The 13,371-nt window shown below is 35.0% G+C and overlaps 2 protein-coding genes across 3 annotated transcripts; both read left to right on the top strand.

The window, feature by feature from the left end:
- Positions 1 to 1,144: 1,144 nt before the first annotated feature.
- Positions 1,145 to 9,362, top strand: LOC133797580 (protein MEI2-like 1). Its single transcript, XM_062235527.1, has 16 exons — positions 1,145 to 1,336; positions 1,439 to 1,684; positions 2,196 to 2,337; positions 2,540 to 2,576; positions 3,829 to 4,095; positions 4,626 to 5,038; positions 5,144 to 5,302; positions 5,419 to 5,535; positions 5,623 to 5,774; positions 6,063 to 6,151; positions 6,230 to 6,646; positions 6,904 to 7,546; positions 7,763 to 7,847; positions 7,946 to 8,014; positions 8,125 to 8,304; positions 8,618 to 9,362. Exons 3-16 carry the CDS (start codon positions 2,254 to 2,256, stop codon positions 8,780 to 8,782), a joined length of 2,877 nt encoding a protein of 958 aa, XP_062091511.1. The 5' UTR covers positions 1,145 to 1,336; positions 1,439 to 1,684; positions 2,196 to 2,253; the 3' UTR covers positions 8,783 to 9,362.
- A 749-nt stretch (positions 9,363 to 10,111) lies between these two features.
- LOC133797579 (APO protein 3, mitochondrial) lies at positions 10,112 to 12,730 on the top strand. Of its 2 annotated transcripts, none has more exons than XM_062235525.1 (4): positions 10,112 to 10,264; positions 10,608 to 10,688; positions 10,882 to 11,267; positions 11,692 to 12,730. In XM_062235525.1, the coding sequence occupies exons 3-4, from the start codon at positions 10,882 to 10,884 to the stop codon at positions 12,563 to 12,565; spliced, it is 1,260 nt and encodes a 419-aa protein (XP_062091509.1). In that variant the 5' UTR covers positions 10,112 to 10,264; positions 10,608 to 10,688; the 3' UTR covers positions 12,566 to 12,730. The 2 variants fall into 2 exon arrangements, with proteins under 2 accessions (XP_062091509.1, XP_062091510.1); XM_062235526.1 differs by having other exon boundaries at positions 10,126 to 10,264; positions 10,647 to 10,688.
- The last annotated feature ends 641 nt before the right edge of the window (positions 12,731 to 13,371 follow it).

Genomic DNA, 13,371 nt, shown 5'->3' with positions numbered 1-13,371 from the left:
AATATTACACTCTTGTGTACAAAATGATTAACTTTACCCTTAAAATACATGTGAGACTCACACAAATTATTAACTTTACCCCTTAAAATTTGAACCAAACATAAGAATGAATTTAAATTCTCATTCCCACATTTATTTTATTCCCTACCAAATACCCCATAAGTATGTTAGTCACAATTTACTTTTATTAATTAAAAAAATAACAATCTTTTTGAATTATTGATTTTATTTAAATTTATGTTTATATTATTGAAAGATTGAAAGAAAGTATCATTTTCCAAACCAACATTACAACAATATATTATATATGTGAAAATACTAGTATTATTTAGTTCTTACTCGTTTTTATAAATTTAATAATATTTATCACAAATGTAGAAGATATTCATGTCATTAAAAGTCAATGTCACTAATATTTTATTTAGGGACATCTATAAATACTGCTAAATAATGTTAACGACATTTCTAATATGGTAAATTATTTAACTTAATAAATAAATAATTTAGTGATATTTTCAACAAGAAAAAAAATAAAAATTTGCTATTTCACTGTGGGGAGATCATCGCGGTGGTAGTATCAGGCAATTCTGTCTATTTTTACGAAGTGACATAGTTTTGAGATACTTACAAATTTGAGCATATATTTTAATTACACTACACTATGATACATATAATGTAAAATTTACCGTCACAAATAGATTGGTCTCTAAGAGAGCTAAAGAAAAAATTTCTAAAAAGTCTTATAAAGTAATTTTCCTTTATACGAGATAGAAAAAAAAGCCATAAAGAAAGGAAGATGCATAATCTTTCAATTTAACCAAATATTGATTGTACAGATCAGAATAGGAAGATCCGTACATACAAAAATTGATTGATTATTGAGAGTTTAGAGTGTTTGGTCCACTTTTTTTCAATTTTATCCACTTTGTATAAAAACACACAAAATCCGCGCCATTTTCCTAATTTCCTATTTCTTCTCACTTCTGTCTTCGTCCTCTTTTTCTTTTTCTTTTTCTTTCTATTTTTATTATTATTTTGTATTTATTTATTAAAATAATTATTATATTCCAATCACATTTCAAAACCCAACTAACTTCCTTATTCTCTCTCTCTATTTTAAACCTGTAAAATATAAAAAATAAAGAAATTATAAAAAAAAAACAAAAGGAAAAAAAAAACAGCCCTCCTGAGGCACATTTAGGCCGATTCTCTCTCTCTCTCTCTTTCCGTGCGAGCGAGGGACCGGCGGGAGTCTGATCTCGCCGGAATTTCGAGCTCCATTGCCGGAATCTCCATTCTGTCTTCAGTTCCGAGCTTAGAACCCTCTAGTTGTCATGTACGTTTCGTTTCAGTTGTGATAAAAAGTGAATCTCCCATGTAATTTTTTGTTTGTTTTGGATTTGAGATTTGATGGTGAAATTATGGGTTGGCAATGCAGGTAGAAGCAAACTTGTTCTTGAGAAGAAGCTCCATTTTTGTTTGAAATTCCCTTCTCTCTCTTTTAAAAAGAAAATTTTGGTTTCTGTCAGTCTTATTCTCTTTCTTGTCAATTTTCCAGAGAGAAAATTGCCGAGAAAGAGAGCAATTGCGAAATTCGGATGTTTTGTTGCTTTTCTGGAGAGGAATTTTTTGGGGGAAACAGACTGGTGATTTGGTTGCGTGGGTGTGGCTCTGTTACATTAGGGTTAGATCCTGTTCTCTCATGTTTTCTTTTGATCTCTTATTGCTATTTCTTACAAGTTTTGTGGTCAATTTGTGAAATTTCGGAGTACGATTGTTCTTTTCTTTTTTAGTTGAACTGATTTATTGCTATGAATTCTTTGGCTTGTGCCGTGGTTTTTTCCAATTTTGGGTGTTTTCTCATTAGTTTCTTTTGATGAAAAAGAAGAAAAAATAATATTCATTCCACGAAGTTTTATTTTTGTTTTCCTGCATTTTCTCGGTAACAAACGGAGCAAATACGTTTGGTCGTTGGTAGGTAAACAAGCGAATTTCTTTATGAAGATATCCTATATCACGGTTTCTCAGGTTGTATTGTACTATGGAAATTATAATAATATTAATAAATAAAATAAAACACAAATTGCTTTTTAACACATTCCATCTGTATTCTATGGGTTGACGTTTTCTCCCCCCTCAATCTTGATTTCTGTTAAAGATGGTGTTTAATTTTATATTTCTTCTGTTTTCTGCAGGTGATTGAATTTTGATAAGTTTTTGTTTGTAAAATTTTCTGGTTTTCTGAACTGCACAATGCCATCTGAAGTAATGGAACAAAGAGGTGTATCACTATCAGCCCCATCTCACCTCTTTGATGAACTTCGCTTTCCTTCTGAGGTACTTACTGTTGCCAGTATGTATTCTAAAGATTGCCCCCCTCGACAAGGCGTTAATTAGATGTTGTGTTCTTATTTGCTCAAGTGTCAAGGCACCGTGGTCCCATTTATTTGTGTTATGAATATCCTTTTAGGATACTCTTCTTGTTAAGATCCACTATAAATATTCAGTACTTAATATGCTTTCAATTTTTATTGAGCAGAAACAAGTTCGGAAAGTGAAAGCCATGCCTGAACAAGGTAAGAATCACCCAGCTGTAGCTTGTCTTATATGGTCTATCTTCTAAGTTAGCTTATTCAGTTACAATCTATGTTGATGTTAAATTTCGGTTTGCAAGTATTGGAGTAATTCCACGAGGGATAAGCTTAGGTGTTGACCTCATACATTCATTTATTTTATTTATTTTTCTTGAAAGTTATGCACTTAGAAACTCCTGACCTTTATGAATAAATCGAGTGTTAACGAATTACCAAATATGATTGTTGACTGTTGTCATTGGTCAGTTTTAACTTTCTCTGGGAAATACAATTATAGGATATAACTTAAAAGTCCGAAACATTCAGTTTTGTTGGTAGCTAAAAAGAGTTTTGCTTAGTTTTAGTGGGTCATCAATCATCTCATTCCCAGCATGATGACAACTCCCAAGTCGCAAAATAAAGCATTATAAATTTCAGGATTTTTCTCCACCTTATCTTTGCTAATTCATTATCTGCTCCTAAGTGATAAGTTAGCATCTTTATGATAATGCAAGGGTGTTTAAAGCCATAAATTCGCTTCGGAGCAGGGTCTATGTAGTTTTTTCAGCAATTGTGGCTTACTTTCGGAAGTTTGTCCTTTTGCAAGTAAAATCTTTTTTGGAAAATTTATATTAGTAATTTAGTTGTATCCAGCAACGGTAATTCTTTCTGTAGCATGTTTCTTGATTTTGTTGCTCACTTATGTTGTAGTGGTTGTTACAGACACAGTAAAACTAGTGTAGTTTCTTATTAAAAATAAATAAAAATAGAAGTTGATACATTTAGCTGTAGAAATTTCTTAATTGAGTTTCATGTTAAGAATGTGTTTTGGTTTTTTTGGAAAAACCTGTTGTCATAGAAAAAAAATATATTGCTTTGTAGTTCTTATTAATAAACTGGGATTTGTGGTGTGTCATTTCCTGTCTTGTTGCTTTTATCGTTATTATTATTTGTTTATGAACTGTGCAGTTAATTTTCTATTTCTTTGCATCATTTTGAATCTAGCCTCAAAGCTATATTCTACTATAAATTGAAGTAAAATAGTTTCTCCCCCAACCAGACTTTTCCTAGTGCTATTTCCCTTGCGTTATAAACTATAATATTTAGTATTTTTCACATTGGAAACTGTTATGGGAGGAAGTTATTACATTTACATCTAGTGTAAATTTGGTTCTTTAGTTGATGGGGATGGATTTATATTACCTACCTGGCCACAAATTGGATTCTTTCTCACCCTTGGATTTTTTTTTACCAGTTGTGGGAAGGTCAATGCAATGCTTGGAGATGCCACAGTCCAATCCAGCCCGGGTACAAGCAGAAAGACAGATAATTGGTGGAGAAGGAATTGGTACCATCTCTGGAGCTTCATGGAAACCTATGGATCATGATCTCAAGTTGTGGTCGGATTTGCGTATGAAGACAGAATCTTATAGTTTTGATGAAAATAAAAATTTCACTAATAATCTTCAACATGAAAGTAGTCTGTTTTCGAGCTCATTGTCAGAAATTTTTTGTAGAAAGTGTAAGCGTCCCATTCATATCTATTAGAATGGTTATTATATGTGATTGCTTTGATCTTTAGTTTTTTTTTAATCAGATTATTCTTATCATCTAACTTTCTATAGTCATGTTGACATACATATTAATTTGACACCCTTTTATGCTAAATATGCATATAAAGGGACTCAAAAGTTTAATTTCTCACAGAAATTTGATTCTAGTTACAGAACTAACAAGCCTTTATCTGAAAACATTATATTAGAGATCACTGCTTCTCTAGTAACTTGGTTCAATTGGTTTCTTTACTTGTTTATAATCAGTAATTCTGTACTCTTACAAATGAAAAAAAATAAAAAATAAATAAAGAGGTAGGGAGAAGGAAGTGTCTGTATCTTCTTTTTGCTCTTACAAATGAAATATATATATATAATAAAATAAAGAGGTGGGGAGAAGGAAGTGTCTGTATCTTCTTTTATTCTACATTGGTGATGCATGCTATTATTTTTATAAGATGTGTAGTGATTTTCGTAATTCATACAATTCACTATGCAGTGAAATTATCAGCGAACGATGTCACATATCATCAGCCTGCCAATACTGTTATTTCCAAAGATGAGGCAAAACCACTGAACTATTTTGAAGAAAATGAGGGGAAAACTATTGGGAGTCTTCTTCCTGATGAAGACGATCTCCTTTCTGGTATGAATGATATGCTGGCATACAATGCAAATGCAAATAATGGTGATGAATTCGAAGACTTTGATCTCTTTAGCAATGGTGGTGGCTTGGAATTAGGAGAGGATCGTTTATCTGTGATTCAAAGAAAGCATGATCTTGTTGGGGGAGTTTTAAATGGTCAAGCGGGTTGTAATGGGTCAGCTGCTGGTGAACATCCTTCTAGAACTCTTTTTGTCAGAAATATCAACAGCAATATTGAAGACTTCGAATTAAAAGCTCTTTTTGAGGTGCTCATGCCCCCTATTCTCTCCAGTTTTATATTTTGAACTCAATGTAGCCAAGTAGCACCACCTTACCTTGCACTTTGAATTGACAAGTTCTTTTTTTGGTAGCAATATGGAGAGATACGGACTCTATACACAGCCTGCAAGCACCGAGGTTTTGTCATGATTTCTTACTATGATATAAGGGCAGCTCGAAATGCCATGAAAGCGCTTCAAAGTAAGCCAATGAAGCGCCGGAACCTTGACATACATTATTCAATACCCAAGGTATGGTGATGACCTTGTGATCTTGATTGTGTAAACTTTACATTCTATTTCCTTCCCAGCCTTCTCTCATCATGCGCCCTGGTTTGTAGCGTAATGTTAACTTTCTAATATGTCAGGACAATCCTTCTGAGAAAGATATCAACCAGGGAATCTTGGTGGTATCAAACCTTGATTCTTCTGTTTCAAACAGTGAGCTTCATAAAATTTTTGGATTTTATGGAGAAGTCAAACAAGTGAGTTGTTCCTTTTCTTTCCTCTAGTATCCTACTTCTTTCATACCAGGATGATGAACCTTACAAATTTGGTTATTTTGTTACTAGGTTCGTGAGGTTCCAGACAAGTATCATAGCAAGCTTGTAGAGTTTTATGATGTCAGAGCTGCAGAAATGGCTTTTTGTAAGCTAAATAAGACGAACATTGCTGGGAAGCAGATCACTCTTGAGCCAGGCTATCCTAGTGGCACCAGACATGGGTATCATCATCTGTTTATCTTTTTTTTACTTAGTTTTGTAAACCTTTGGTGCTTAATAGAGATGTTAGTCATCAGAGCAACTTGGATTGCTCTAGTTGGTCCCTGAAAATGGAGACGGTGTTTGAGTTTTCTAATACAACTCCTACGGTGGCTGCCAGTTGCCACTTTCTGAATTTTACTGTTCATTTCTACTGGTTTCATTCCTGTCAGTCTTTTTGTTTTTTGGCTTGTTCTATTAAATTCATTTTCTCAAAATTGCACCTCCTTAAAGAGACTATATCTTTGCAGCTTGATGCAAATGTCCAACATAGAACAAGTTGATCATGAATCCAATCTTTACCATAGCTTTTGTGACAACTTTTCGTCAGCACAAAAAGGTATTCTGTCTCTGTTAAGATTTCTCTCTGCTTCTTCTACATGTTTTTATTTTTTGCTCATGGAAAGTATCTTTTCAGCAAAAGTATCTCCTGGAGTAATTGCACCAAGTCGCATGGCTATTGGTTCTAACCAGGGCTTTCATCCTGCAATTTGTTCGCCTTTGAGCACATCTTTTGAAAATTCTCTCTCTCTTCAGAGTTCTAGTCTTCCAAAGACCATGCCTTCTCCAATGAGAATGACATCTGCTAGCAAACAATTTGGTTTTTGTGAGACCAGTAACTCTCTGGATGAAATGAAGTTTGGTAACCAAGGGATACATGGTTTCCATCACCATTCGTTTCCTGAGAACCATGATAGTTTAGCTCATGGCATTCCAAGTTTGTCTCCCAATGCTATTGCAAACATGACTAGTCTGGGTCTTGGAATAAGGGATGGATGCATCAATCATGTTCGCGGTGTGAATACAAATAGGCATCCAGTGGAACTTAAAGGAGGTGCGTTCATTTTGTTATAATTGTGTTTTTATTATTAGTTGATGACCTAACTATTGCATTCATATTTTTTGATACTCGGTTCACTTAGTTGGATATTGATGTTAGCATCATCAACTCTAACCAGAGAGCAAGAGTTCTTCATTTCAGTTTTCTGTGTCCCTTAAAGTACTTCATTTATTTTTATCATCATTTGGTTTAATTTGGTGTTGACAAACCTTTATTTATCTACATCATTTGGTTTAATTTGGTGGGGGTAGCTTTTGGATCTTCAGGGAATGGGAAAAGTCCTGTTCATGAACAACATTCTGCATGGAATAACTCCAGCTCGTATCAGCAACCTCCTTCTAGTTCTTCGCCGTGGCACAATTCACCTTCATTTGTCAATGGTCTTCATGCACATCGCTTTCCACAAACTCAGGGATTCCCTAGAGCATCACCTCATATGTTGAATTCTTCTTCACCTTTACCTCATCACATTGGATCAGCACCAGCGGTTAACCCCTCACTATGGGAAAGGCATGCATATTCCCCAGAAACTTCTGGTCTTCACCTGGGTTCTCTTGGGAGTGCTGGTTTTCCTGGTAGTCCTCAATTGCATTTCATGGATATTTCTTCTCACAAAATATTTTCTCAAGTTGGTGGAAATTGCATAGACATGACTGTTAATGCTGCGCAACACTCTTCTCACCGTAACTGTCACATATTTCCTGGGAGGAATCCAGTAATTTCGATGCCTACATCTTTTGATTCTCTGCATGAAAGTGCAAGAAACTTGTCTCACCGTAGGAATGAAGCGAACTCTAATAATGTTGATAAGAGGCAATATGAACTTGATATTGATCGCATATTGCATGGGGAGGACAGCCGAACAACGCTGATGATCAAAAACATTCCTAACAAGTATGTATTCTTCTTGTTGATATGATTATGGACAGTCATGTTCTTGTAAAACTTGTTTATAGCACAATCCTGTTATCGCTCTAAACAATAAACATGCTATTAATTTATTCAGGGCACAAACTATTCCAGTTATAAAGCAAACATGACGAAAAAGGCAAACTTTTAACAACTGTGGATTTTTTTTTTCAAACTTAAAACTGATTAGAGATTTCACAGGTATACTTCAAAGATGCTTCTTGCTGCAATTGATGAGTACTGTCGAGGAACTTATGACTTTCTCTATTTGCCGATTGATTTCAAGGCAAGTAAATTAATTTGTGAACTATTCTTTTTCTTCCTTTATGCTGGAAAAGTAACTATTATACACACTGGAGCTCATATTTTATGTGTGTTTAACAGAACAAGTGCAATGTGGGTTATGCGTTCATCAACATGATTGATCCTCGTGAGATTATTCCATTCTATCAGGTTTGATTTTCCAAAAATGGTTGTTAGTTGGAATTTGTTCATTTTATTGTCATTTCTGTATTTTTCAGCAGAAGGTAATAAATATAGATGTTATATATTCTCAATCTCAGGCATTTAATGGCAAAAAGTGGGAGAAGTTTAACAGTGAAAAGGTGGCATCTTTGGCCTATGCTCGTATTCAAGGAAAATCTGCTCTTATCGCCCATTTTCAGAACTCAAGCTTAATGAATGAGGATAAGCGATGTCGCCCTATTCTATTTCATACAGATGGCCCAAATGCTGGCGATCCGGTAAAATTTTGATTTATTATCATCTTACACCGGTGTTTCTTCTTTATTACTATTCCTTATGAATGCAAGTTGTTTCAAATTTATTAATTTATCAGATAGAAACTTGTGTGAGAGCCTGGATCTAGTAAAAAATTCAGTGCACTCTGCATTGAAATCAATTTACCATAAGCTTTAGGTCATGACTAAAATCATATGAATTTCTCATTTATTTTTTACCAGACAAGTATTGTTGAACCACGAACAATTAAGCTCTTACTTTCTTGGGCGGGTTACCACAGTGAAAAACTAACCCACCTTTATTTTTCCTCTGCAGGAGCCCTTCCCCATGGGTACAAGTATCCGGCCTAGGCTGGGAAGAACTCGAGTGAGTGGAAATGAAGAGAACAACCAAGGAATCTCTTCAGCTTTTGCAAATCAAGAGGAAATTATCTTTGAACTCGATTCTTCTTCACCAGGTCCTTCTAAGGACTCTGATTGAGCAGAACCGGTCAAATGGAGCGACTAACTTTGACTTTTGAAACGTAATATCACCCTATAGAAGTTATATATTTTCCCCCAATTTATATATACTATAGATATATTATCAAAGGTGGTGTATCAGTATCAGTATCCACTTCCTTTATTTTTGGCTATAGAGGAGAGCACTACTACCTACTGCAATTTTTGGATGACCTAAAAGCAAGAGTTTGCTTAATCAACTTGCTCCTTCCTAATTATCTGAAATTCTTGGTATAATAGAGGCCGAACAAAGGGTCCAAGTTTTGCACTATTTGTGAGTGAATTATCTATCTTTCAGTGTACAGAAGATGCTTGGGACATATGTACTACTAGGATTATCTTTTTAACTCCACACCACACCACACCACACCACCCTTGTTTTTCTTCTCTTGTGGGCTATGTTTTTGGTTGGTCAAGGAGGGAGAGACAGAGCAACCAACCTAGAAGACTCTGACTATTGCACTTTGTTAATTTTTTTTCATTGCTAACCAACCATGATTTGATCATATTATTTTCTCATTATATTGGAATCTTATTTCCCCTTGGCCTTTTACTTTTTACTGCTCGGTTTTTGTAACGAATTTATGTGTTTCTTCTGTTTGTAACTTTGCATTGCATAAAAATTGTCGAAAATCTAAAATTGTGTATTTTGTACCTTTTTTTAATAATATAAACCTATTAAAGAACTAATATATGAGAAACTTCTAATTAACACTTTCAAGTTGAAAATTTGATCTTTGTGGAGCACTCCACCTCAAAAACGTTGAAGAACACTAAACAAAGAACGAGATAAACGAATGATCACTAAACAAATATTTAGGTGTGTGAGTAAATCGTTAAAAATGTTTTCTGAGTTGAAGTTACTAATCAAACTGAAAGAACAAAACAAATGAATTTAAACCTCGGCCTAAAGTAAGTATGGGAATGATAATTTTAAATTTTAATGAAGAAAAGTTAATAATTTGTGTAATTCCACATATATTTTAAAAACTTTTTTATACACAAAAATTTAATATTAACTTCATCTTAAATCCATCTACAACTCATTAAAAAAAAATTAAAATATAAATGGCCTCCTAAATTGAATTTCTTACTCTGATACTGGTATTGGTAAACATAATTTAAGTTCATATATTCATAATCTGCCACTGGATTATTATTTTTTTTTTGGGAGAAACAAATTGTTAAATAGCAAATTTAAGAGATAATTAAAGCATGATTTATTATTATTATTATTATTATTTTATAACTGTTTTGAGAAGCCAAAAAAAATCGAAACCCCTAGTTCGTACTACGTAGTTGATTTATTTTTCTTTGATGTCTGAAAAAATAATTAAAAAATACACAAAATTTATTGTCATATTAGATTAAATCCTATAAACCCTTAATTACAAATACCTGCGTCCTGGGTCGATGGCCTCCTCTGAGCATATTGCAATACCAGAGGCTTTCTCTAACCCAGGTATGAGTCATGAAGACCACCCAATCTTTCTCTTTCGTAAAATTTATCTGGGTCTATGTTAAGTAGTTTTTCCACTTTCTAATATCTAGTAAGCGAAAGCTTCTTTCATTCTTAAAGAGTTTTGGGTGAGAGAGTGCTCTTAGTCTTAGGCTGTAAATGGATATTTTTTTCTTTGTGGGGGTTGAGCAAAATTTGATTTTTCATAGTGGGATTTTCTTTACTATGATGTGAACACAAAGGCCTGTAGCCAAACCATGTTATATTTCTGCGTTTATTCATCTTTGCATATTGGTATTCTGCTGCTCCAACACTAATAAGAGTTTTCTATTGAATGAATATCCAGCAAAAGCAGCATTACATTACCTGTCTAATGCTTTGACAGGAGCTTCAACACAAGGATGTGGAAAGTGAAACAACTCAAGAGGTACATAAATGGTTTTTTGTGCCCTTTTATTTTATTTTGTTTGCTTGTGCTATATTTGTAGTTGCAGTTTTTTAAAAGTGGTGCTATGCAAATTCCCATTTGGGTTTTCAGTTTATTTTTCTATTTTTGGTTGAAATTGTGTACTTGCTTACTGTGTTCCCTTTTCCCTTTCAATATTGATTCTTAAATACAGATGCAGAGAATACTAGTGTCTCGGATTTCTCATTTGAAGAGAGTCTATGGCCAATTTGGTCCAAATGTGTGTTTGGCAACAGAGAGATCACTAACTTCAGGAGCATATGAGGGTGATGATCCTCTATACGCAGATGTGCCGAAACCGCGCAGGGATAAATCTGAAAGGAAGCCATACCTAACACCAATGAAGATTTTGATTCAGAGAGCCAAGGAGGAGAAAGAAGCTAGGAAGGCTCAGCCTTGTAGGCTGCTTGAACACCCCCCTGATAATGGGCTATTGGTCCCTGAACTGATCGACGTGGCTCACCGAGTCTACCAAGCTCGAGAGTCTCTCCTCCTTGGCTCATCAAAGTTACTTCAAGTCATTCCCATCCAGCGTTGTAGGTAATGAATTGCTGTGTTTATCTTAGTATTCATAATAAAATATGTTGTATTTTTTGCTGTTGTGCAGTACTTGTGCTTCTCTTCTCTTAAAAATGTGCAGGAGTTACACATCTGATTTAATTATGAAGATACTGTGTTCATTTTGGTTCAGTTAAAAGTCTCTAAAGATTCCAAAGAATTTGTTGGATTAATTCAATTTCAGTTTGACTCGGTTGAAAATATATGTTTTGGCTTACGTATTTGCTCCTCATTTCCTTGTATAATGTATGCTTTTGATTCATATTAACTCTCAAAATCTCAAGTTTCAATCTGTTGATATAGACATTTCGTTTTGATTGGTTCATTGCAGATTTAGTTCAACTACGAGTCTCATGTGTTCATGTCAGTTAATTGATTTCTAAGTTAGAAGAGGCTTTCTTCTCAGGTATTGCTATGAGGTTCATGTTGGACGAGTGGGACATGAAATCCGAACCTGCACTGGTCCAAAGAGTGGCTTTCGAAGTGCCAAACATGTTTGGAGGAAAGGAGGAATTCAAGATGTGGTTTTCTTCCCCAAATCCTTCCATCTTTATGACCGAGTTGGTAAACCAAGAGTGGGGCATGATGAGAGGTTTAGAGTCCCACGGATCCCTGCCATTTTGGAGCTATGCATACAAGCTGGTCTTGACCTTGAAAAGTACCCCACTAAAAGAAGAACGAGACCTGTTTATTCCATCGAAGGAAGAATTGTAGACTTCGAATCAGTAAAAATTGATGAAAACTCAGACTGTACAATTTTCAACTCCCCAGTACATTCTGATGCAGGAACCAAAACTGAACAGTTGGTAGATTTGACAAATGATGGTAATCTTCTAGATAAGGTGAAAGATAGTGTAGAAGAAAGCACAAGGGAGTTGAGCATTGTGACATTAGAATCATGGCTCGAGATGACACGTGGAGTAAAGAAGATGATGGAGAAGTACGGTGTGAAGACTTGCGGATACTGTCCAGAGATTCAGGTAGGAGCTAAGGGACACAAGGTAAGAATGTGCAAGGCCTCAAAGCACCAATCTCGTAATGGTTTGCATGCATGGCAAGAGGCAACAATAGATGATGTTGTTGGTCCCAATTATGTTTGGCATGTTCGTGATCCAAATGACACTGCTCTTGATAATAACCTCAAGAGGTATTATGGTAAGGCTCCGGCTGTTGTAGAGTTGTGTGTGCAAGCAGGAGCACCTGTTCCAGATCAATACAAGAGTATGATGAGATTAGATGTCGTTCCTCCTGATCGCGATGAAGTTGATCTTGTTGCTTAAACTTTTTCATTATTATTTTTTGGGACACAAAGACATGATTTTTGGTCCTTCCTTTTGTATTGTAGCTTCAACTTGTTTCTCTATTATTCCAAGAAGAATACTAGAGCCATGAGTTTGAGTATGTTTACCAAATATTCATGTTTTAGATTTCTTGTCTTTACAAGTCTTGTCTCTTGAGTTTGCCAAGTTAATAGGACCAAAGCAAGTATATATATGATAATTCAACTCTCATCAGTTTGACTTTCTAGTATATGAGCTTATGCTAACGTCTGAAACATTAAAAAATTTAAAATTACACAATAGGCCAAGCACAAAACAAATATATATAACTTTATGAGATAGGATACATAGGCACACTTTAGTTTTTACATTAGTTTCTGTAACGTCCTGGTTACCCAGAACAGTTACGGTGAACGGTGGTCCGGAAATTTGACCCGCTACCCGAGTCATTTGGTCAAAAACGTGCTCTAAGTGTAATTAACAAGTTAAGGTGGAAAATTAATAAAAAAGAATGGATATTTTTCATTACAAACAGCTCTGCAGAGCTAATCAAAACATTTACACGTTGTTCTCAGTACAAACGGTCATTACTGTTTCAAATTTACAATCCCACCGACCTAAGCGGCAAAAATAGGGTAACCCCCTAATTCCTCTGAGAATGCCTTGACCGTGGTGGTCAAGCGGCTGCATATGTACACATCACCACCTAAGCTCTCCACTCAAGGCTGGGTGAGCTTTTCTTTCCCTTTGCCTGCACCACATAGCACCCATGAGCCAAGACCCAGCAAGAAAACACAATAAGGCAT

The sequence above is a fragment of the Humulus lupulus genome, chromosome 8 (genome assembly GCF_963169125.1).
Source record: "Humulus lupulus chromosome 8, drHumLupu1.1, whole genome shotgun sequence".
Classification (NCBI taxonomy): domain Eukaryota; kingdom Viridiplantae; phylum Streptophyta; class Magnoliopsida; order Rosales; family Cannabaceae; genus Humulus; species Humulus lupulus.
Note: the sequence above shows the minus strand (reverse complement) of the source record. Positions and strands in the feature narration are given on the sequence as shown.